Raw genomic sequence first — 22,678 nt, forward strand, 5'->3', positions numbered from 1 at the left:
AGGAAAGTGAAAAAATAGAGGCTGTTGCTCACATCACCATCTTGGCTTTCAGTCTCCCACCAACTTACTTTCTAGGCAAACTTTCACACTGCTCTCTATTCTCCAGCGACATGACATCCTACTCAGCTTTTCCTTTCCCCCTACAAGTGGCAGCCATTAACTGGATTGCTCTTATTGGATGGAACCAGGGAGGTGTGGGTTGGCAGTAGTCACGTGTCCCTGTAACGGCTGGTTAGGCCCAGAGGTGGTGAAGTGGACGCGAGAGAAGAATCAATCCCTAGAAGGAGTCGCAGGCGGACAAGAAGGTCTTCACTTTGCCTCTGATCTTTCTCCCCAGCCCTGAGAACATTACTCATCTGTGCCATCTTTGCACCGCCCCTCTGCTCCAAAAGGCTTTAAAGAACTGGCAAGCGCTGCAGCTGCAATTCTTGAGAGTCAATGCTGAGTTCCAGTGCTTAAGATTTATTTGGTCATGGCAATTAAGTTAATGGCTGTTCGCAGCCTAGTGCTGCTCCTGTGGGAGCTGTCTCCCGACACAGGGCCCTTCCCATCGCCTGTCTGTCTGCATGTAACTAAAGGCCAGTCACGGATACCATAGCTGCCCTCTATGCTGCATACTGGGAAAGCCACTTTCCCCCTCCCACTTCATGAGCAAACCACCTGCTCCTGACCTTGATTAATGGCAATTAAGCGCTAAGAGTTTCCAGGCAGCCTCTGACGGAATAATGGGCTTTGAGTATCTCCAGGGCCTTGTGCCACTGGAATACAAAATGCCTTAACAAGCAGCTATTAAGTAAGTAAGTCTCTTGGTAGCCTTAAAAACAATGTTCAGCTGGAGGCAATTCTATGGAAAAATTCCAGTGAGTTGACCACGGCTCTACAATGGGTGTGAGATTTTTTTGTAAACCACTGAGCCTTGGGCTTCCGGTCAGAAGCTCGGCGGTTCGAATCCCCGCAGCTCCCGTTGTTCAGTCCCAGCTCCTGCCAACCTAGCAGTTTGAAAGCACGTCAAAGTGCAAGTAGATAAATAGGTACCGCTCTGGCGGGAAGGTAAACAGCGTTTCTGTGTGCTGCTCTGGCTTCGCCAGAAGAGGCTTAGTCATGTTGGCCACATGACCTGGAAAAACTGTCTGTGGACAAACGTCAGCTCCCTCGGCCAGTAAAGCGAGATGAGCGCCGCAACCCCAGAGTTTCACTTAGCTGTAAAGATGGTTGGTCTCAAACTTTAGAGCAAACAGACTTTCATCTTTGCTCAGGACTTTGCTCAGGAGTGGGGAACCTTTGGCCCTCTAGATGTTGCTGAACTATAGCTCCCATCAGTCCCAGCAAGCATGGCCAAAGGCCAGGCAAGATGGGAGTTGTAGTTCAGTAACTCCTTCCCACACCTGACTTACATGTTGATCTGATACACCCATTCCAGAAGGTATATTGGTCCTGTGTTGTTTTTAGCACCCAGAGTTGGGCTGGTGATGCACCCAACAAGATTACCTATGGACCACTGATGGGCCCTGGCACACTACTTGAAAAGTACTGTATTCTTTTAATGACTAAGCGAGAGAGGGGAAAGATCCTTCAGTAACTTGCGTGATGCGAAAAAATGAATTCAGCTGCTCCTACACATAATCTCTGTTCAATCCTGAAGACGACATTGAAGGGAAATGTTAAAATCAAGGCACAGTGCTTCCCTAGCAGTAAGTGGAGGAAATAACCTAGAGCAGAATCCCAACTGTTGGAGTACGGCACAATCCCCCCTTCTTCACAAAAATTGGGGAGGGGGCTATTCCTGGCAATTGCTAGATCCGATATTTCCAGTCCCACAATCATCATGTTTTCAAAGGCATTTTAACATTGCATACCAATGCAAAGCCAGTCACTGACAGCAGGCTGTATCCTTGAAATAAGACCAGTCAGCCATTGTTGTCCTTCACTAGCCTTACTGAGCATTGCCAGTAACTCCACTTAAATCCAGCCGTTACCTTGGTGTAAGCCTATTACTGGAAGATGGCAGGAAGAAGAGAGCATCCTTCCTAGTGCTGCAATGAATAAGGTAAGCTTGCTGTCTATCCCAGCCTTCAACAACCTGGTGCCCCCAAAATATTTTGTACTAAAGCTCCTGTCATCGTAGATGCTGTGCTGTTTGGGGCTGATGGGAGTTGGAGTCCAAGGTGTCTGGAGTCAAAAACGTCTCTACCAGGTTGGTGAATGCTGATCTAGCCTGAGTGGTTTCTTGCCAACAGATCACACCATACCGCTGGCAGAGATACGCTGGATAGTCAAAATAGGCAAAGCCTCACTTGTGGCAGATGCACACTGTGCCCGCTTGAGTCGCAGTTAGAGAGCCCTCTTTGGCTCTCAAAACCTTTGAAAGGTTTTACAGGGCGGGTGGTAATTGAAAGATCTTCACACCTGTTCATGAGACATGTTCAAAGATTTGGGCTAAGCCCTTGAGCATCAAAGCACATTTCTCTCAAGCACTGCATGTTACAGATCCTCTAGCTGGCTCCAATAATGCCACAGATGTTTCTATTCCTATGCAGATCCACCCTCTGCATACTAACCCTCAGAGTAATCCAATCGCACCAGACAATGCCCCGCTGGTCCCCATACCAACAGCATGCCAGTCATTGCAGGCCTTGGAGTCTGGCTAGGCTCTGTCCAGAGCTAATCCACACTTATCAGCAGCAAATGAGAAATGGCAAGCTGAGGACGAAAAGCTGGAGAGAGGGTGTAAAAATAAGATTGGCATGGGAGACTCGCTGGGAAAGAGAGTTTAGTCAGCTTCAGCACGTCCTGTGTTACCAAACATTTGAGACGGCGCCAAGGAAAGAAAAGCCAAATGCCACTGTTCTGGGATGTAAACATGAAAATCAGCTAATTGACAACTTGATGCCCTTTAATGCTGGGACAAGGCATCTATGGCTTTCCATCATCTCTGATCACTGACCATTCTGGCTGGGACTGATGGGAGGAGGAGACCAACAAAATCCAGAGAGCTACAAGTTCCTGCTTTAATGTTATCACACGCAGCCTCAGCTGCTACCCCAACCTGTAAAACTAAGGTGGCTAAGCTATGGCCCTCTAGATGTTATTGGACTCCAACTCCCATCATCCACAGTCATCCTGGGTCAGTCAAACAGCACCTGGGGAGCCACAGATCAGCCACTCCTGCTTTATAGTATTAGTGCCAATCCTACTAGCAATCTGTGTGCATGTTTACTAAATGAGAATCACGTGAGGTGAATAAAGCAGGCAATTCTGAGCTCATCCACCATTGCTGTCTACCTGCTCCTGACGCTGCGGACACTATGAATTGATATAAGCACAGCGATAGAGTCGCAGGCAGGTGGGGAGTGTGGACACTGCATATGGCTTGGGTGATTCTCCGTCCCCAATCACACCTATCATCTAATGCAACATTTTAAAGATAAAACTAGGTCCAATATTGTACACGCAATTACAAAACATTATTTATTTTGCACATTTATATATATCTCTTCTGTTACAGCAACCATTAATTATGAAAAGCACATTGATGGCTTGTTGCTCCCACTCCCACTTAGTTTACTGCAATGTGCAAACTGCTTAATTTTAGGGAAGGAGCGAAGTGGGACCCTACTGCACATTCACAGTAGACCATTAACCATGGTTTACTGTGATATGGAAACACTGCCCTTGGATCTTGGCTGTCTGCAGAAAATACCTGATATATTAGGATTTTGAATGAAAATTGTATTAATGCTACTGCATTAATATCCAGAAAGAGAGCAAACTCAGCCTATTGAAGCCTATCCTACACAACAACACTTTCATCAAGTTTAATTTCCCTCCCTGAGCTCAGATACTGCCATTCCAACTTAACAGATCCACCTTGGTCTTGACCTTTCAACATTTCATGTATATGCCACAGATTCTTACCCCGCAACTGAAATTGTAATATTCAGATCTCTTTCTCTCTTGTTTGGAATCAATGGAATGAACTGAACAAATAAGATCAATATATTTTTCAAATGAGAACTACTGCCACCTGCTGGAAATTTAAAATGCACACTTATAGATACTTTTTTCAAGTAAAGCTGAGTAGGTAGAGAGCAAGATCACCACAGAGAACGCTTTAAAACAGAAATTTCCACACACAGACTTCATAATCTTCCTCTAGTCAAGAAAAGGCTACAGATCCCCTGAACACAAGACAAAATACAAAGGCTGAGTCAGCTGGCAAATCTTTCCTGCATCCCTGGCTAGACATAACAGGCAGATTAAAAGAAAAAGAGATGGAGCAAGTCAGGAGCATTTATGTTTTCAGTTCCATGAGTTGCAGCGGCGTAGCGTGGGTTGTCAGCACCCGGGGCAAGGCAAGTAATTTGCGCCCCCTAACCCAGGGCAAGGCAAGTAATTTGCGCCCCTAACCCCTAACCTGCCGCCGCTGCCAGCTTCTTCTTGGTGCTGCCTGGGCTGGGGTATTTACGGTAAGGTAGCCACGGCGGCGGCGGCGGGTCCGTGTCAGGTGATCTGAGGCGAGTTGCCGCTGGCGCTGGCGCCCAAACGACACCGCCTGCCCAGAGGAGGAGGAGGGCAGAGAGGTGAGGAAAATGCAACATGGCCCAGCAGCTGCAGCAGCAGCGGCGGCGGCGGAGCTGTGAGGAGGGGCTGCCTGGCGCGCCCTCCGCGGCCCTGACGTGCGGGGACCGCGGCGAGCGCTGAGAGCCGCTGCCTGCCGGATGCCTTCAGCCCAGACGTGCGCACAGCTCGTCGGTTCCGCGAGACATGGGCTCTGCTACAGCCTGCGCCCGACGCTCTTCGGCGACTCCGGAGGCGGCGAGCACGCCCCCCCCCCCGAGGTTGCGCCCGGTGCGGCCGGCCCCCCCTGCACCCCCCATGCAACTGATGAGTTGACAACTCCAAGGAGCAAAACATTTCTAAGAGAGGAATGGAGAATGTCCAGGACTTGTTCCATGGGCTCCTGCTCAGAACTCGCTGTTCACACTTATAGGGCCACAGATTTAGAGAATTCTTTAGCCCTATAAGAATACCATTGTGATAATCCCAGTGGGCTCAAAGCCTAGAAATTACGGGTTGTGCTGCTGCCACCAGAGTTATTATTTTCATGTTCCATGCAAGACAGAGTGCAGTAAGTGACTGTTTATATTTTAAAAATCTCATAGAACTGTTTTTCTTTCATTGTAGGATCTCTAGGGTCATCTATTCTATACAGCAATGTACAGCATACCAGATCTGTCAGGTTCTCCGAACTTCACCCTACATTATGCAATACACACTAGAAGAAATTTCCAATGGTATGAAACACAAGAAGCAACCAACATATGACATGCTTCAATGTAACTCGAAATGACTGGAGCACCCATGGGCAACCCATGGTTTAATCCTAGCATCAATAAATACAATAGCAAGCAGGACTGGTCTTGTCAGTAGGCAAAGTGAGATGACGGGTGTTCTCTCCTGTTTCCACTGCTTGAAAATCTGTCATTCATCAACTGTAAATAAAACAGTGGGCAATGGAGAGAGAGGCGGGGCAATTGTTGACAGCGGAAATAGTTATTTATCTTATTGAAATCAAGTTCCTTTGCAGTTTGTGATCGGTTTCGTCGTCTCTAGGAATGAAGACCGTATTAGATGTGAAGCTTCCTAGGAAATCCCATTGATAATCGTCCACAGATTGCCCGTTTAGGCGGCGCTTGCTTTCGGGTCAGCACGTGGGGGCACTGCAGCGGTGCGCTTCCCTGGTGGCGGCGCGCGCCTTTGGAAGGGAGGGTCTCCTCGCCACGCAACCGTGGGAGAAGCCCTGCCCAGTCTCTCTCTCCCCCCCCCCCCGCCACATCTGCGCTGCTATGTTCCTACCCTGCGCCGTGCACGATTATGCACCGCCTCTGTCCCGCCTCGCGGAGCTTGTGCACAAGAGCAGCCGCCCCGCGCAAGGACTCCGCTCTCAGGGTCTCCAGCTGGCTTTTGTGCGTCAGTGCGCTGCCTCCTAGCTTCAGGACACAGTCCACCGCAGCCATTGCGCCGGCACAACCACATGCCCACCAGCAGGGCACACTTCCCACCCCTGGAGCCCGCCTTCCTCGGCTACGCCACTTCCTATCTACTGTATTTCATTAACACTTTGCTCCTCGAGCAAGCTGAGCTCCCTGGCCAGCTGCAGAACTCGCGGAGCCAAGTGCAGCTGCTTACTCAGGAGGAAGACCTACCAGTCCACGGAAGGGTGCGTAAGTTTGCGCCCCCTGGTGTGGTGCGTTGCGTTGCCTTCAATGCGGCACTTTGACATGTGCCGCTCCCATCATCCCGGACCACTGGCTATGCTGGCCGGTGCTGATGGGAGCGTTGGTATCCAACAACATCTGGAGGACCACAGGTTTCCTATCGCGTTCGACTAGACTAGAACCATAATCTAGTCGATCTCCATGTAATGCAGAAATCTTTTGCCCAGCGTGAGGCTCGAACCTACAACGCTGAAATGAAAGAGTCTCGTGCGCTCTTACCAAACTGGGCTAACCACAGATCTAAGAGGCTGCTTCAAAAGGAGGAGGAACAGGGCTTGATAAAAGAAGAGCAAAGTTTCGATTCCCGTGGGGCGAAAGGAACTCAGCACTTTTAAAAATTACCATCGCGTTAGACTTTTCTGCCGTGGGTTGTAAATAGCCCGTTTTTCTACTCTCCATATATCCTCGGCTAGACGGCGATTCCTTCATATCGTTAAAAGCAGACGGGGGGGGTGGTGATTCCCGTTACACAAGTGCAGTGAGCTCTGTACATGTTCAAAGGCACTGTTTCCTTAGGCTGCGGGAAATTATGGAACTGTGTTTGTGTAGGCTACTTAATCTCTTTGTGCTGTGACTCTTTCCTTCTTCTGCCTTGCTGTTTTCCCCTTCAGTCGAAACCTGGTCCTAGACTATAAATTGCCAGGACCTGGGGCTTTTAGGGGGTGGGTGCTAAAACTACTCTGTCAATTGCCATGCATATTGATGCTGTGTCGTTGTTGTTAACAGCAACTGAGGCGGAGTAGACTGACATGGTTTTCCAAAACTGCAGGGTCAATCTGCAATCTGCAAATTTGAAGCAGGAGCCAGCCTGTTCCTGCCTTTCGAATTCGTAGGCAAATGCGTACAAACGTGCAGTCGCCTTGCGTGTATGTTAGCTGTCGAATGTTTTAATCCACAAGAGCGCCTCTTTTTTTATTTTATTTTTCTTGTGAATCCAAGGGTAGGAAATTATGAACGATCCCTCAACCCGTCCTCTGGGACAAGGCTTTTGGTTGGTTGCGAGCAGTGTCTGTTTTGATGATGTCAGCAGGGGAAAAAAAATACCAGTGGAGATTAGCGTGGATTCTTCTGCTTCTAGAGCTGCTGCAGCTTCGGTGGGTATTATATTGCATAGCGAATAATTCCTCGCCCCAGTTATGGGCGGCAAGCGGGATGGGGGGAGAGCTTCGTGGCTTCGTTTGCATCCTCCAGTCGCTAAATTTGGGGGCCGCCAAATTTCTGCAAACTGGTCGGTTTTCTCTATGCTGAGAGTGAATGTGCGGACATGCTCAATGAAAGGGGTTTTAATTGCCGGAGAGAATATTATCTGCACGCAGGATGCTGCCGATTGATCACTTTTCATTGCATTTCTTCGGAAGGGCATATGGAAACGTATCCCTGCTTAGTCATACGTTTCCTTTTGTTTGACCTCCGCACCAGAGGTATACGATGTCTGAAGGTGCAAGTTCTATTCAGCTGTCATCTGCAATAGCCCTTGACGGCACAATCCTCTGTGAAGCTTCTCTCTCTTTTTTTAAGCCACCTGAGTCAGTGGTAGCAATCATCACATACTGTACTGATGAATTTTCCATGGGAATTATAAGCAGGGTCCAATTCAGGAGCATGAGACTCTCAATCTGAGGGTCATGGGTTCGAACCCCATTTGGCAAAAGATTCCCTGCATTGCAGAGGTTGGACTAAATTATCCTCATGGTCCCTTCCGACGCTACAATTCTGTGATTCTGTGTTTCAGTGTGATATGAGTGAACCTTGGCCTTACACAGACCTTTCCCTAAACCAGTTTAAATAGTGGGAAATCTGGTTTGTAACAAACCCATTTGCCATGGAATATACTAAACCAGCAACCTGTCATTTACATTTGCCCTGCAAATTGGGTTCCTAGAAGCCCAGGACTCATCTCAACCATGGTTTGGCATTACAGGTAAAGAACTGCCCCAGATGACTCATTTGTATACTATTATGAGTGGCATAGGGACGCGGGTGGTGCTGTGGGTAAAACCTCAGCGCCTAGGACTTGCCGATCGCATGGTCGGCGGTTCGAATCCCCGCGGCGGGGTGCTCTCCCGTCGTTTGGTCCCAGCGCCTGCCAACCTAGCAGTTCGAAAGCACCTCCGGGTGCAAGTAGATAAATAGGGACCGCTTACCAGCGGGAAGGTAAACGGCGTTCCGTGTGCTGCGCTGGCTCGCCAGATGCAGCTTGTCACACTGGCCACGTGACCCGGAAGTGTCTGCGGACAGCGCTGGCTCCCGGCCTATAGAGTGAGATGAGCGCACAACCCTAGAGTCTGGCAAGACTGGCCCGAACGGGCAGGGGTACCTCTACCTTTACCTATGAGTGGCATAAGAATTCCTCACTTTCTACTTTCATAGTTTCATATCCAATAAGCCTGCAGGTTATGCAGTGTTGTTTTTTTTACAAAATCATGCACATTCAGCTTTACATGCATGGCAAAACCAAACCAAAACATAATTTAAAAGGGGTGCAAAGGTTCTGGAAAAAAGGCTTTGGCAATCCCACCCGCCATTGAATACAATATGTTTTGACTATATGCGATTTTGGTTTTAGGCCTGATCTCCAGAACATAACCCCCACATAAGTTGTGGGCTTGCTGTACTTCAAAAAAATTACTTAAGATTGTTTTTTGCTAAACAATTGTGCTCCGTATACTTTAATCCACGCTTTACCAACCTTGTGACCTCCAAATGTTTTGAACTACGACTCCCAATGTAGAATAAATAAAAGGAAAACAATATAAATCAGCAAAACAATATGAATGAGCAAAGTCACAAAATGGATGTGTGTTTGTGAATTGCATTCGTGATTTCACTGGAGATGCTCCCAGGCTGTCCAACAGTTATTTTGATGTCAAGTTAACTGACATTTCCCTCCCCTGCCTGTAGCTGCCCCAGTCTCTCACCTGGGAGCAAACCCAAGTTGACTTTCCTATTGCTGCGTTTTATGCTACTTTGTGTTTATAGGCCTGGTCCCCACATCTGCACCTAGTCTGAGGTTGGAGCCAAAATATAAGGAGGAGGCATCTCTATGGTCCATGGTACACTGACAATTAAGCAGAAAAGCAGGGACAAAGGAAGAGGCCTTGTACTGAATCAAGCCACTCGTCCATCTTGCCCAGTACTGTCTACACTGACAGGCAGTGTCTCTCTAGGGTTCGAGGAAGAGGACTCTCCCATCTCTGACATTCTACCTTCTGGCACTCTGTGTCAGTGAGACACAGCCTCATCTAGGAGTTATATGTGGAACTTCAGAAAGAGTTTGCTGACTTAACTTCTTCTTTTTTGTTTCAGGTTCCTGCAATGCTTGTGTGGCATTTCTGAGGAAATCATGAAATTCGTATTACTTGCAGCTGTGGTTTGGTGTATTGTAATACCACCATCAGAAACCAGCAAGGTGAAGGGGGTGGCGGTGGTGAAAGCACTCAATGCAAGTGAGAAATCAAAGAGACATTGCATAGGGAAGTAATTGCACAGCATTCCAGGCCAAGTTGAGTGTCCCGTTGGCTTTGGGAGTAGAGATTTTGCATGTGCATCTCTTACACTGAGTTCATCCTCCCAAAAATGTTGTCTTACCCATTTTGTATTTTCAAGGTTAGGTTAACTTGATTGCTGATAATATTATATGTGAGGCTGAGGTTCAGGACATTTTTAAATAAAGCTCAACAGTACTTTTGAGCTCAACATTGAGCTCAACAGTACTTTTGAACAAACATCCATATAACCATGCAGTAATACTTGGATTTTTGTTGGCTACTGTCTAGTTGTATTTTGGTTAACTAAGTTAACTAAGAACCGCTTTCTATCAGAATTTTTGACACATGGATAGCAAACCACTTCCATCCGGCTATTAGGATTTTTTTACAAAAAGATAATTTGCATTAATTATGATTATTGTTGGATTTGAATACTGCTTATATTCCATAATGGCTTCTAAGTGGTTTATAAGCATAAAATCAATTATAAAATTCATACATAATTAAAATGCACAATAAAACTATTCCATCAAAATATTAAAAACACTCATATTAAAAATATACACTAAAACTAGCCCATTAAATAGTATGAGTGTTAAACACTGAACTATAAAAAACAGTTAAAACAATTGGATTAAGAAGTTCAAATTCAGGGGAATGAAACAGGCATGTATTCATGATCCGGCGGGATATCAATGCGAATGGATATTGCAGTTACTAGATAGGAGAGAAAGCTAACTAGTGAAATCAAGTGTTGACCCTGCTGAAAATCTCATTCTCTGGTGTGGTGGGATGTTTTACCAAAAACTCTTTATTCCATTCCTATCTTACTTTGCTCCTTTAGAGCTTTGAGGACATCCGCTGCAAGTGTGTCTGCCCCCCATATAGGAACATCAGTGGACAGATTTACAAGAAGAATGTGTCGCAGAAGGACTGGTGAGTCAATCTTCAGCTGAAGTTTTACATCCTCTAACGGCATAGCAAATGAGCTTTGCAAAAACTGTACAACATAGTTCCTCAGGAGACCGTTCCAGAAGACTCTCTGGCTCAAAACCAGCTACTTCAAATAGTCAGGATTTGTAAATAGCTGCTTCTTACTGAGAATTAGGGCCTCCCAAAGTGCTACAATTCCCCGTTCATATTTTGAAGTCATAAGGTAGGGAAACAATGAAGAAATGGCTGTTATCTTACATCTGCAACCATTTTCCAATCCCTTCCTGATGTTGATAGGAAGGTTTGTTGGAAGCAGTGAGCTCAAGTTCAGACTGTCCTGTGCCACCTCAGAAAACACTACCTTGGTTCCCCACTGCCGTGAACAGGGATCCCCAATGGCCACCTGCAGCACTGACCAACTCCAGCTGAACTCCCATCGCCTTACCCCATAGGCACCCACTTTGAACTGCAGCACTAGTTTCACATGACGTTTGCTGTGCATTTGTGAGAAATCAGTCTTTTACTGTGGCAATCAGTCTATGCTCTGGAACTCCCTGCCTATTCATTCTAGGACAGTGCCTTCATAGTATCCCCCCCCCCCCCCAACGCCTGCAAAAACTTTCGTTGTTGTTGTTTTGGCAAACCTACAGACATGCAATTTTATTATGTATATTTGTTTTTAAAACTGATCATTTTACGACATTTTGCTCATTGTATTAGGTTGCATACAACCAAGTTGTATTATGAGTGGATCCACTGGAATTACCTAAATTACTCCGGTCCATCCATTTCAGTGGATCTGTTTTGTGCATGACTAGCACTCATTAATGTTTACTTCCTTTTAAAGTCTGTCGATTTTATCAGTATTTTCTAAGGAATATGTTATGTTACTTTATGCTTTAGAGCTGGTTGGCCATTCATTCGGCGACATATATAACACTTGCTAAATAAAATAAATAATAAACTAACCCTGATAATCGGCTGGGGCTGATGGGAACAGAAGAGTCACAGGTGACAGCCATTCCTGCTGCGTTCTGTGACAGAGGAGAGCTTCGATTCCCACTGTTGATGCTCATCTCTTGCCATCATTGCAGCAACTGCCTGCATGTGGTGGAGCCAATGCCTGTGCCGGGGAACGATGTCGAGGCATATTGCCTGCTGTGTGAGTGCAAGTATGAAGAGCGAAGCACCACCACCATCAAGGTACAAGACAAGACGAGCCTTTGCACTGCCTCTCCTTCTCATTGTATAGAACAGAATTGTGGTCATTGGCAACTTTGGAGGCAGGGATGAGTAGGGCTGAGGGTCTACCCATGAAGGACATAGCGCTAATGGGTGTCTCAACCATTTCTGAAGGTCTAGTCCACTGGTTCTCATGTGGCTTTTCCAAACATAAGAGGAGCCCGGCTGGATGAGGCGAAGGGCCCCTTTTTCTCCAGCACTTGGATCAGGCAGCAGCCCACCAGATGCCCATGGGAAGCCTGTAAGCAGGACCTGAGTGCAAATCCCCGCCTGTGATTCCCAGCAATTGGTATTTCGAGTTACACAGCCTCTGACAGTGGAAGCAGAACATAACCATCATGGCTGCATTGCTAGCCTTATCCTCCACAAATATATCTTATCCTCTTTTGAAGCCATCCAAGTTGGTGGCCATCACTGGCTCTGGTGGCAGCAAATTCCATAGTTTAACTGCAAGGTGTGAATCAATAAAGGTAAAGACTGCCCGTACGGGCTAGTCTTGACAGACTCTGGGGTTGTGTGCCCATCTCACTTAAGAGGCCAGGAGCCAGCGCTGTCCGGAGACACTTCCGGGTCACGTGGCCAGCGTGACATCGCTGCTCTGGCGAGCCAGAGCCGCACACGGAAACGCCGTTTACCTTCCCGCTGGTAAGCGGTCCCTATTTATCTACTTTCACCCGGAGGTGCTTTCGAACTGCTAGGTTGGCAGGCGCTGGGACCGAGCAGCGGGAGCGCACCCCGCCGCAGGGATTCGAACCGCCGACCTTTCGATCGGCAAGTCCTAGGTGCTGAGGCTTTAACCCACAGCGCCACCTGTGTCCCACGTGTGAATCAATACTTTGCCCCAAATCTTCCAGCATCACTGGGTGTCCGTGAGTTCTTGTATTATGAGAGAGAGAGAGGAAAAAAAACCTCTATCCACTTTCTCCACAACTCAAATAATTTATAGCTGGAGGTACATGCATGGGTTTATAGCAGGAGTAGTGTGTCCTGCACAAGTCCATGGAGCAAGCTTGTGCCTCAGTGGCCACATCAAAAGTCCCTGGTACTCTGGAAATTGTAGCTTAGATGACCCCTGTTGACATTAAGGGGGTGGCGGCAAAATGAGCTGGGGGTTTTTCCACTAGTTGGGAGTTGGCTTCTGGATTGTTTAATTCCTGCTAACTTGAAGGTTAACTTGGAACTGTCACATCATGCTTCCTAAATCATTCTGAAGAGACGTATGTTGCAATATAGGCTGTGTGACTTGCAGAACCTGATGGCTTAAGAATTGCTTCATCCCATTTCCTTGCTGACCTTTGGCAGGTCATCATCATCATTTACCTCTCAGTGATTGGAGCCCTTCTGCTCTACATGGTCTTTCTGATGGTGGTCGACCCCCTCATCCGCAAGCCTGATGCCTACACCCAGCCCCTGCACAATGAAGAGGAAAGTGAGGTGAGCATGATGCCTTCCTCTTGATAATGAGCAGACTGGGGCAAAAGTAGACTGCATGAGGCGTGAGTCCTAACCTCAGCATCTGCTAACTTAATCAGCATTCTAAAGGGGCAACAGAATAGAGGGGAATATTCCATCACATTTATGACTCATCCGCCAAAGGACAGACAATATTCTATCCAGTCCTTTGAAAACCCCAAAGATAAAAGTGCTTTGCTCCCTGACACTCAGATGCCTTCTCCACCTTACTGTGGCTTGCAATCCTTTCCCAGACATTGGCCAGACCTTTTTAACTTCCATGATGTGCCAGATAACTGCTTCGCATGATGAATGCTGAAACTGCAGGCACACGGTCCGTACAATCCCAACTGTGCAAAACTGGAAAAGTTTCATTGAAATTTTATCTTTCTGGCCGCAGGGATCCTCCAGGTGGTTTTTCTCCATGAAGGCTTGCCAAAAGGTGTCAACACTTAAAAGGAATCCAATCAGACTTCTCCAATTTTGGGCTTCCAGATGTTAGTGGACTACAAGCCGTATTGGCCCCAGCTAGCACAGTCAGGGATGATGGGAGCTGTAGTCCAACAACATCTGGAGACTGGAAGTTGGGGGAGCCTGTTTCAGGTTTCCTTTGATGTGTCACTGTTGAGCATTGTTGCTGTGCTTCTGAAATGCATTGCCCCTTTGGAGATCCTTGAGGCGTTTATTCTTTCGGTGTTGCAGGATGCCCATTCACTGGCAGCAATACGCCCTTCGGCCGCCACCCGGGCAAACACAGTGTTGGAGAGAGTGGAGGGAGCCCAGCAACGGTGGAAGCGTCAGGTGCAGGAGCAGCGGAAGACGGTGTTTGATCGACACAAGATGCTCAGCTAGATCTCATGGAAGGTTTGCAGTCTGGGAGAGAGCAGCAGCTGCTGGTTAGCTGGGCAGGTAATTTCTGTTAGCCAGTGCAAACCCCGAGACCTGTAGCTTAAAACTTGTTGCACTTGCCCTTTCTAGTTTGTTTTGCTTGTTTCCCCCCCTTAGAAAGCAAGCTCAGTTGAAAGAAGCCACTGGCTGTGCATCCCAATCTTATTCTAGCCCATAAGGTGGAAGCCCTTTGTCTTCCCCATCATCTGAAACAGGTGTGAACTTGTGACCCCCAAGATGCTGCTTGGCTATGTCTCCCATCATCCTTGGGCATTGGCCATGTTGGTTGGTGCTGATGGGAGTTGGAGTCCAGTGATACCTGGACAGCCACAGACAGGTTCTCCACCCTCAGTCTCAAACTATATTTCACTCACCAAGCAGTGAGCGTTGCCCCTTAATTTAAATGTGAGCTGTGGGAAGTCCAGAAAACAACAACCTTTAGCTTCTTTGTATCTTTCCAGAAGATAAAAATAGCAGCAAATTGTGCTGTGTCTTGTAATCTGCCAGGCAAACGTCTAGCTTAACTGTGAAGAACGGGGCATTATTTTGTTGTTGAACTTTCACTATTGCAAAAGAGGAAGAAGCAGCTGACAGAGAAGTATTCTAATCTTTCAAAGAGAAGGCTCTGGCTCTGATCATTAAAAGATACCATAAATGAAATGCATTTAGCTATTACATCATGAACTCTCAGAAGCACTTCCTTTGGAGACTTTAAGACTGCTTAACTTTGCACCAAGCAAGTAATAAAAGTTTTGTTATGTCAACAGTAACAAACTTTGTTTAAAGTAGGGTTTGTTACAATAAACCATTGTTAAAGATAACCCAAGTTCCTGGTCTGGAAGTCAAAAGAAACTGTGGTTAATCTAAGCCAGGAAGGAGATGCTTGCAATCTCTTCATTTGATCCAGAGGTACAAGATGCAGGTAACTTGCAACTTACGTGCATTTAACTTGTGCACATTCAGCTTTATGCGCTTGGCAAATTTTGAATTTAAAAAAATGAAAAGGGGGCACACATTTGGGGGGCAGGGGGGGCGGGGAGACTTTGGCAATGCCACCTGCCATTGCAGCCAATGTGTTTTGACTGTACACAATTTATGTGCTATTCCCAAAACTCCTGCGTAAGTTGAGAGTTGTCTGTATTGCTTGTTGGAGTAGGTCTAAGATTTTAAACTGGGTTCCATGGAAGCATGAGTGGGGAGAATAAATACTTGCTCACACATTTCTAGTTGCAAGCACAGAGTTTTCCACACGTTAACGAGCTTGATTTGATGTATACCCTCCAAGAATTGTGCATCTGCATACAAAATGGACCCAGCTTTTATTTATCTGTTTATTTATTTTATACTGTGATGAAAAAGACCCCTTGAGGTAGTTCAAAAATATTAAAATCTTCACAATAAAACAATACCTTTGCATTTGCTTTCATGTGTGTCTTGTGCAAGGAAAATTGTCATTCGGCTTGTGGGAGTCTGTTTCAGTACGTAGAAACCGGACTCTCGATCCCAGTGCGAAATGTTGCTTATAAAAATATTGGGTGTAGTCAGTCAAGTTTTACTCTGAGTACACCCACTGAAACTAATAGGCCTGCCTTAGTCATGTCCATTAATTTCATTGGGTCTACTCTAAGTAAGATTTAGTTGAATACTACCCTTTGGATTTCCATTTGGCTTTACAAGGTGCCAATTCAAATATGGGCAGTTGTTCATAGTGACGTTCCAGTCCTCAGTAATCAGTTTTGTTTTACTTGGTCCACAGTTGACAGCCTAGCTATGTGCAATATGGCTGCTGCATATGTAATATCACATATACCAGCCTTCCCCAAATTGGTGGTCTCCCATTGTTTTGGACTTCAGTTCACATGAGCTGATAGTGCAAGTGTCTGGAGGCTGGAGGAGATTGAGATACGCTTCTGTTGTCATGGTACCCACAGCAGGTTGTCCTGTCAGCATGGTACCACTGGTGAAGGGGGCGTAGTTTAAACCTAGTGCATTCCTGTAATGTCATGTAGTAATAATGGTTTCTCCAATGAAAAAGTCAATAGCAAAAGGTGTTTAAGGATAACTTTTTTCCTGCTGCATGAAAGAGATGTTTATGTATTAAGTGACCTGTTCTGTTCATTCCCCTTAAGGAATCTCTGGCAGATTGGGAAATCCTTGTTACTATGCAGCATCTTTTCATTAAACAAAGAAACTGGTGTGTAACCCGTGTCTTTTGTGATCCATGTACCCATTGCACTTCTGCTAAGCAATAGGATCTGCCTATAGTCTATCCTCTTGTATTTTCTCAGTGATGGCCTCTGTATAGTACCTTTCTGCAACTATACTGCACTGATCTGACTCAAGTGCTCCCTCGTGTGGATTCTGTTCAGATCTCTTGAAATCTTGAAGGCCTTTTGTCATTTTAAGCCAGCCCATTTTCTCAGACAAATATGTAACAAATCAAAGTGATATTTAGAGAGCACCCCTTTATTTTTTTGTCCCTGAAAATGCAACACTTTCCCAATAGAAAATGTGGCAGTGCAAGGCAAAGTTATTTTAGCTGCTGATTCTATGAGTCCTCTGAGTAATTAAACTGAGAAACAATGCATTCAAAGAATATATGAGCTTTGATCCTACGCATGGCTACATCAAAGAAGATCCCTCAGACTTCCATTGCACTTACTGTCACATAAGATTTCAGAGCATTGTGGCTGCCAAATCTGACCCATTTTAACAGACATTCTAAGACTGTACTCTCCAAGCCTCCAAGGTGTACGTACGCAAGGCTTCAAGAAGGGGCCAATTCATTTTGAGCCACTCCTGAGACACCTTGCTTCACCTTGGACATAGCCCAAATCACTTCAGTTCTGGATCTGGACTTCATCCAAAGCAAAATCACACACCTAGTTTCATTCATCAGATTCATTTAGCTTCTATTAGAACCATGGCTTTCAGCATAGCGGCACCAGTATTTTGGAATGCTGTTCCTATTGAAACCAGACAGGTACCTTCAATTCTGATGTTTCATCTGCTGAAAACATTTTTGTTTTGTCAAGCCTTTTTATAGCATTCATTGCTGTGAATTTGGGCTTGCGTTTTAGGTTTCTATTGCCTTTTTGCTGTGCACTGCCACAATGTTTTTCTTGTGAGTTGGTGGTTTGTAAATACCCAGATAACTAAACCTCCTCCCTCTGTTTCACAATAAGCCTTTATTGTCCTAATGGGTGGTAAAGATGTTAATCAGACATCTTGAGATGCAGAAGGGATAAAGGGGAATGGAAATTGCAAGAGAGTAGGGAGATCCTAACAGGATCACCTCTCCTTCGGAAAAGTTTCCAGATGTTGCTCTTCAAGCGTGTCTTGGCATGTGCTCCTAAAGTTTCTCTTTGAGGCATAGCTGGATTCTGTCCTAATGTTTCACACAACCCTAGTAATTCAGTCCTTAAGCTCCTAAAAAAAGTTATGTAGAAAGACCTTTTTGCACACACCCGAAAATTACCACAGATGTTTATAAGACAAGCTTGGCATTGTTTTGTTTAAAATGATTTTTTAAAAGCTTGAGAAATAAAATTCCCATGTGGATGCCAGATATCTATTGCATTTCGATTAGATAATGGCCAGATAATCAATTTTAAGATGCTTTCATTGTGAGGTCCTAGGCACACACATAAACACACAGAGATGGAATGGTTCTCTGCAGTGGTAAACTTCAACCATCTGCCACCACACTGGGAGAGTGACCATCTTGTGAGAAGGACGCATATACTGTAACTAAATGTTATAGGGCAACAGGCAGTAGTGAATGTCATGGTGGCACTTACTTGGTCTCCCGACAGCTGAGTCACCGCGGCTTTCCAAGGATGGAGAGGGCCAAAGCGGCAGGGAGCTTAGCGTGGTGCAAACACACCACCAGGAATACCATATTGGCTCACTGTGTTTGCACTGTGCTGGCCTCCCCACCACCTTGCCCCTCTCCTTCCCAGTAAGCAGCAGTGACTCAGCTTTCAGGAGGTCAGGTGAGCACTGCTGCCCCACCGCACTATCTGCTATTGACTATAGGGGAGCATCTTCCAGGCACCTGTGTGTAACTGTGAACAAAGGTGTCCTGAGGCTCCCTCTGGAGAGAGAGGCCATGCTGAAATTCTTATCATTCTTCAAGAAGTGGGGAGAGATTTTGCCAGCAGAAGATCCCCGCTTTGATCCCCAGCATCTCCAGGCAGGACTGAGAGAGACTCCTGCCTGAAACCCTGGACAGCCACTGCCAGTCTTCGTTGGCGGCCCTGAGCTGCATGGACCAATGGCCTGAATTGATATAAGGCAGCTTCCTATGGTTGGGGAAATGGAGGGGGGTAGCCGTTTTTGAAAACATTTTTAATTTGTTTGGTCTATATTTGGCATTGTTTTGTTTTATCTTAATAATACTTTCATATTCCAACCTTCAGGGGTAAAAGCACCACTCAGGGCAGCTTACTACATTCAAAAATTGAATAAAAAACAAACACACCAGTAATATATACAACAACCAACCATGGAGATGGGAATAGCAGTTAATTCCAAGCATGAAAGCGTTTATCCGCCACATATAACAGAAACCTGTCAGAATAAGTCTGTTACCTCTTCAACCTCTGATACCTCCTCCTCCCCCCAGTCTTCTCCCTCTGACTGCTTATTGTAATCCTACCACCAGTCCCCTGGCTCTGAGGCGTCTTCCTCTGGGAGTTCCCCAGCTGGTTCTTCCCACCGTTCCTCTGCGTCCCACCATTCCATGACAGAAGGGCTTTATAGGTCATAGCCATCCCTTTGAATTGTGCCTAGAAACAGACTGGTAGCTACTGGAGCTGTCCCTTCCCATGTGGCTTGATTTGTGTGAGTTTGTGTCATGCATGCATCCTGTCTTATGGTCATTGCTACTGATGGGATCCTGAAGCTGAGGCTCCAATGCTTTGGCCACCTCACGAGAAGAGAAGACTCCCTGGAAAAAACCCAGATGTTGGGAAAGATGGAGGGCACAAGGAGAAGGGGACGACAGAGGACGAGATGGTTGGACAGTGTCCTCGAAGCTACCAGCATGAGTTTGACCAAACTGCAGGAGGCAGTGGAAGACAGGAGGGCCTGGCGTGCTCTGGTCCATGGGGTCACAAAGAGTCAGACACGACTAAACGACTAAACAACAACAGCTGATGGGGAAGGAGACAAGAAGCTCAACAGAAGGTGGAGCCAGAGTCAATGGCTGGCAGAGTCAACTAATTCTAGTTTTGTTTCCAACCTCCTCCTCCCTGCTGAGTCCTACAAGGCACAACACACAGACTAAGAGAAGGAAGCTGACAGGCAATGCCACTCTCTGAACTGGTTGTAAGAAGACAGGCTTGTGGTAGCACACTGAGGGCAGACTAAGGATGGTTGGGCAGTGCCCCATTTGCCCATATGGACCAGCCTCCATCGCTTATTCCTTGGCCGAACAGGAAGCATATAACTAAATATGTAGGAGGTTTGGAAAGGCCACCATCTAGGATCCTACTTCCCACATTTCTCTCACTTCCTGATGTTTCTGGCTCATTTCCTAGTGTTTGGGGAAACTTTCTAGTATTCGCCAGGGAGGAAAGAGAAAGAATGCCCAGTTTGACACCTTCACATTTTGCTAGCAACTATTGAAAGGTGTGGGCAGATGCTAACTGTCCAAAACTGCTTCAGGGCACAAGATATTTTGAATCCATCCAATTTCGTTTTATGCAAAGGAAACCATGCATTTATTATTGCAGCTGTCAAAGGATCCTGCCAAGATCCAGTGGAGGCGGGGGGGGGGGCGGTGTCTCAGAGTTCAAGATTATTTCCTACAATGTTGCTTATGATTTATTATGTTTTTTCTCTCTACATCTAAAATAAACCCATTAAATACTTCAATGCACATAAACGAAAATAAATTTTAAGTGATAAACTGGGAACAGAGTTCAGTGTTGAAACGGTGATATATATAGATGAGGGGAAGAAATCATCTAGGTTACAATCATACACAGACTCTGTCTGAGGGTAAGCGCAGCCAAACACAGTGGGACTTCTGAACAGACGTGCATGGTACTGCACTGCGAGTTCTGCTTTCTCTTGTATATTTCCCCTCTGTTAAATGTCAAGATATCCAACTTGGGAAGTCAATCTCAGGGCCTCAGCAAGGGCATAGTCTTATTGCACAGAAAGACAATGTTAAGAGGTCTGTAAGCATCCATCTACTGTTTTAACTATTGGTTTGCTCATTGTGCTGTTTTGTCCCCTTGGGATCAACTCCATACCAGGATGCACATTATAAATTACAAGACAAGATTACCATCGGGATCTGCTGGGGGGACAAGGTTCTTCCATCAGGAAAGAGATTTCTCCTAGAGGTGGTATCATTTGGTTCCCATCTTTCTCCTAAAAGCTTTCAAACATCATCAACGTCGTCATTATTATTATTAATGCATATTAGCAGATTCCCATAAGATACATAGGCCAGATGCTTTTTTAAGGGTAGCTTCTTGAAAAATATTGTTTCTGCAGTTGGTTCCGATCCCAACCGCTCAAGAAAATATATTATGACCACCATTATATTTTAAAAGTTCTATGGTAGCCAGAATATATTTTCTAAAAATACTGGCTCAAGAATGCCCTAGAGTAGCATGTTCCTGAATCTTTCAAAAATGGAAAATTTCATATAAGCCAGTAGCAATTAAATAGGAACAATAGAGATGTTGTCCCTTACAAGTAAACATGTTTATGTGCACAAAGTGGAAGTCAGTGGCTGAAGTCCAGACCACAGTTATGCATGAGGCCCAAATGAAATCCGTGTGAATCCAAGGTGGTGCAATTATGGGATGGACTACAGGCACTGACCTTTACATTTAAAGCATTAGATCTATTTAGGTCTTTTTTCCCAGCTGGAACTCACTGGAACTCAGTTCTGACACCTCATAGGTGGGAGCCATTGTAATTATAAGAGAGGCTTCCTCAACCTCAACCCTCCAGGTGTTTTTGGCCTACAACTCCCATGATCCCTAGCTAGCAGGACCAGTGGTCAGGGATGATGGGAATTGTAGTCTCAAAACATCTGGAGGGCCGAGGTTGAGGAAGCCTGTTATAAGAGAACAAGGGAGGCATTCGTGATGAGTTCCTGCACCTCTTTTTCTAGAAAAATAGCACTGGCCCTATGTTGTATAACTTTATTGATTACTTATATGTTAAGGCTGGTTTTCTGTCTTACGAAACAGCATGGGTGTGTTACTATTTAAAGAAGACCAGCACACAATTATGACACCTGTAGCTTTGAGCTTTACAAAAGAAGCAAGTTTCTTCTTGGGGGTCCTCTTATTAGGCAACTGGAATTCTGGAGGGAAAATACTCCTTAAAACAACAATATCAATAATAACAAAATCCCAACAAGCCATTCACAAAGCAATCTGCAAAATTTTGCATGGAAAGCTCATCTTTTATTCCCCCAAAGACTTTACCCATCCTAATAATAAGAAAGAATAATGGGAACTATAATTTGTTACAAGTGCTGGGAAATGTAGCTCTGGTGGGGAAACTACAATTCCCAGGGTATTGTTGGGCTCCGACTCTCATTAGCCCTAGCCTTCATGGTCTATGGTCAGGGATGATGAGAGCCGTAGCTTAACAACAACTAGTTCCCCATCTCTGCCTCGAAACCTGCTTTTCATCGCTGTCCTGTCAAGCTTAATTCTCATGTCATTTGCCACTAAAAAAGTTGCAACAGATGCAGTGCCCTTTGCTTTGATTTAGGTACCACTAATTGTATATAACATGGCAATCAGGCTGACATTGATGCCAAAATCCAGCATTGCCTGAGCTCTGCGAGTGCAGCTTTCTCCCATTTGAAGTGCAGAGTGTTTGAGGACCGGGACATTCTCAGGGAAACCAAAATGCCTGTTTACAAAGCTATTGTACTACCAACCTTTCTGTATGCTTGTGAAACATGAGCCACTTATAAATGCCATCTTCAACTCCTCAAAAGATTCCATCAACCGTGTCTCCATAAAATTTTACACATCACTTGGGAAGACAGGTGAACTAATGCCAGTGTACTGGAAGAAGCAAAGATCACCAGTGTCGAAGCAATGATTCTTCAACATCGACTTCGTTGGACTGGTCATGTTGCTTGGATGCCTGATTATCACCTTCCTAAGCAAATATTCTATTCTGAACTTAAAAATGTAAAGCATAATGCTGGTGGTCAACAAAAGAGGTTTAAAGACCCTCTCAGGGCAAATCTTTAAAAATGTAGTATAAACACCAACAATTGGGAAACAGAGGCCTGCAAGCGCTCCAATTGGAGAACAGCCTTTACCAAAGGTGTCATGAACTTTGAAGACGCTCGAACTCAGGATGAAAGGGAGAAATTGTGCTATGAGGATGGCACGCTTGGCAAAC

At 45.6% G+C, this 22,678-nt stretch overlaps 2 protein-coding genes across 6 annotated transcripts in view; one reads left to right on the forward strand and one right to left on the reverse strand.

The window, feature by feature from the left end:
• LOC307217894 (uncharacterized protein) overlaps positions 1–6,100 on the reverse strand; it is a 41,562-nt gene extending 35,462 nt beyond the window's left edge. The window contains exon 1 of one of the 2 annotated variants that reach the window (XM_079979933.1): positions 5,857–6,100. In XM_079979933.1, coding sequence (XP_079836059.1) covers positions 5,857–6,017 — 161 coding nt within the window. In that variant the 5' untranslated portion in view covers positions 6,018–6,100. The remainder of the gene's footprint in view (positions 1–5,856) is intronic. The other variant, XM_079979934.1, reaches the window with a different exon arrangement.
• Positions 6,101–6,107: 7 nt separating this feature from the next.
• Positions 6,108–16,483, forward strand: TMEM9 (transmembrane protein 9). Of its 4 annotated transcripts, none has more exons than XM_079980012.1 (7): positions 6,108–6,220; positions 7,218–7,372; positions 9,585–9,687; positions 10,611–10,702; positions 11,794–11,902; positions 13,244–13,375; positions 14,096–16,483. In XM_079980012.1, the coding sequence occupies exons 2-7, from the start codon at positions 7,296–7,298 to the stop codon at positions 14,243–14,245; spliced, it is 663 nt and encodes a 220-aa protein (XP_079836138.1). In that variant the 5' UTR covers positions 6,108–6,220; positions 7,218–7,295; the 3' UTR covers positions 14,246–16,483. The 4 variants fall into 4 exon arrangements, with proteins under 4 accessions (XP_079836138.1, XP_079836140.1, XP_079836141.1 ...); XM_079980014.1 differs by having other exon boundaries at positions 6,127–6,224; XM_079980015.1 differs by lacking the exon at positions 7,218–7,372 and having other exon boundaries at positions 6,133–6,220.
• The last annotated feature ends 6,195 nt before the right edge of the window (positions 16,484–22,678 follow it).

Source organism: Podarcis cretensis (assembly GCF_951804945.1).
Source record: "Podarcis cretensis genome assembly, chromosome: 6".
NCBI classification, from domain to species: Eukaryota; Metazoa; Chordata; class Lepidosauria; order Squamata; family Lacertidae; genus Podarcis; species Podarcis cretensis.

Coding starts and splice junctions, on each gene's coding strand:
- TMEM9 (XM_079980012.1), top strand. CDS start 7,296: ATGATGTCAGCAGGGGAAAAAAAATACCAGTGGAGATTAGCGTGGATT. Junction 9,688..10,610: donor CACCATCAGAAACCAGCAAG/GTGAAGGGGGTG, acceptor TTGCTCCTTTAG/AGCTTTGAGGACATCCGCTG. Junction 13,376..14,095: donor ACAATGAAGAGGAAAGTGAG/GTGAGCATGATG, acceptor TCGGTGTTGCAG/GATGCCCATTCACTGGCAGC.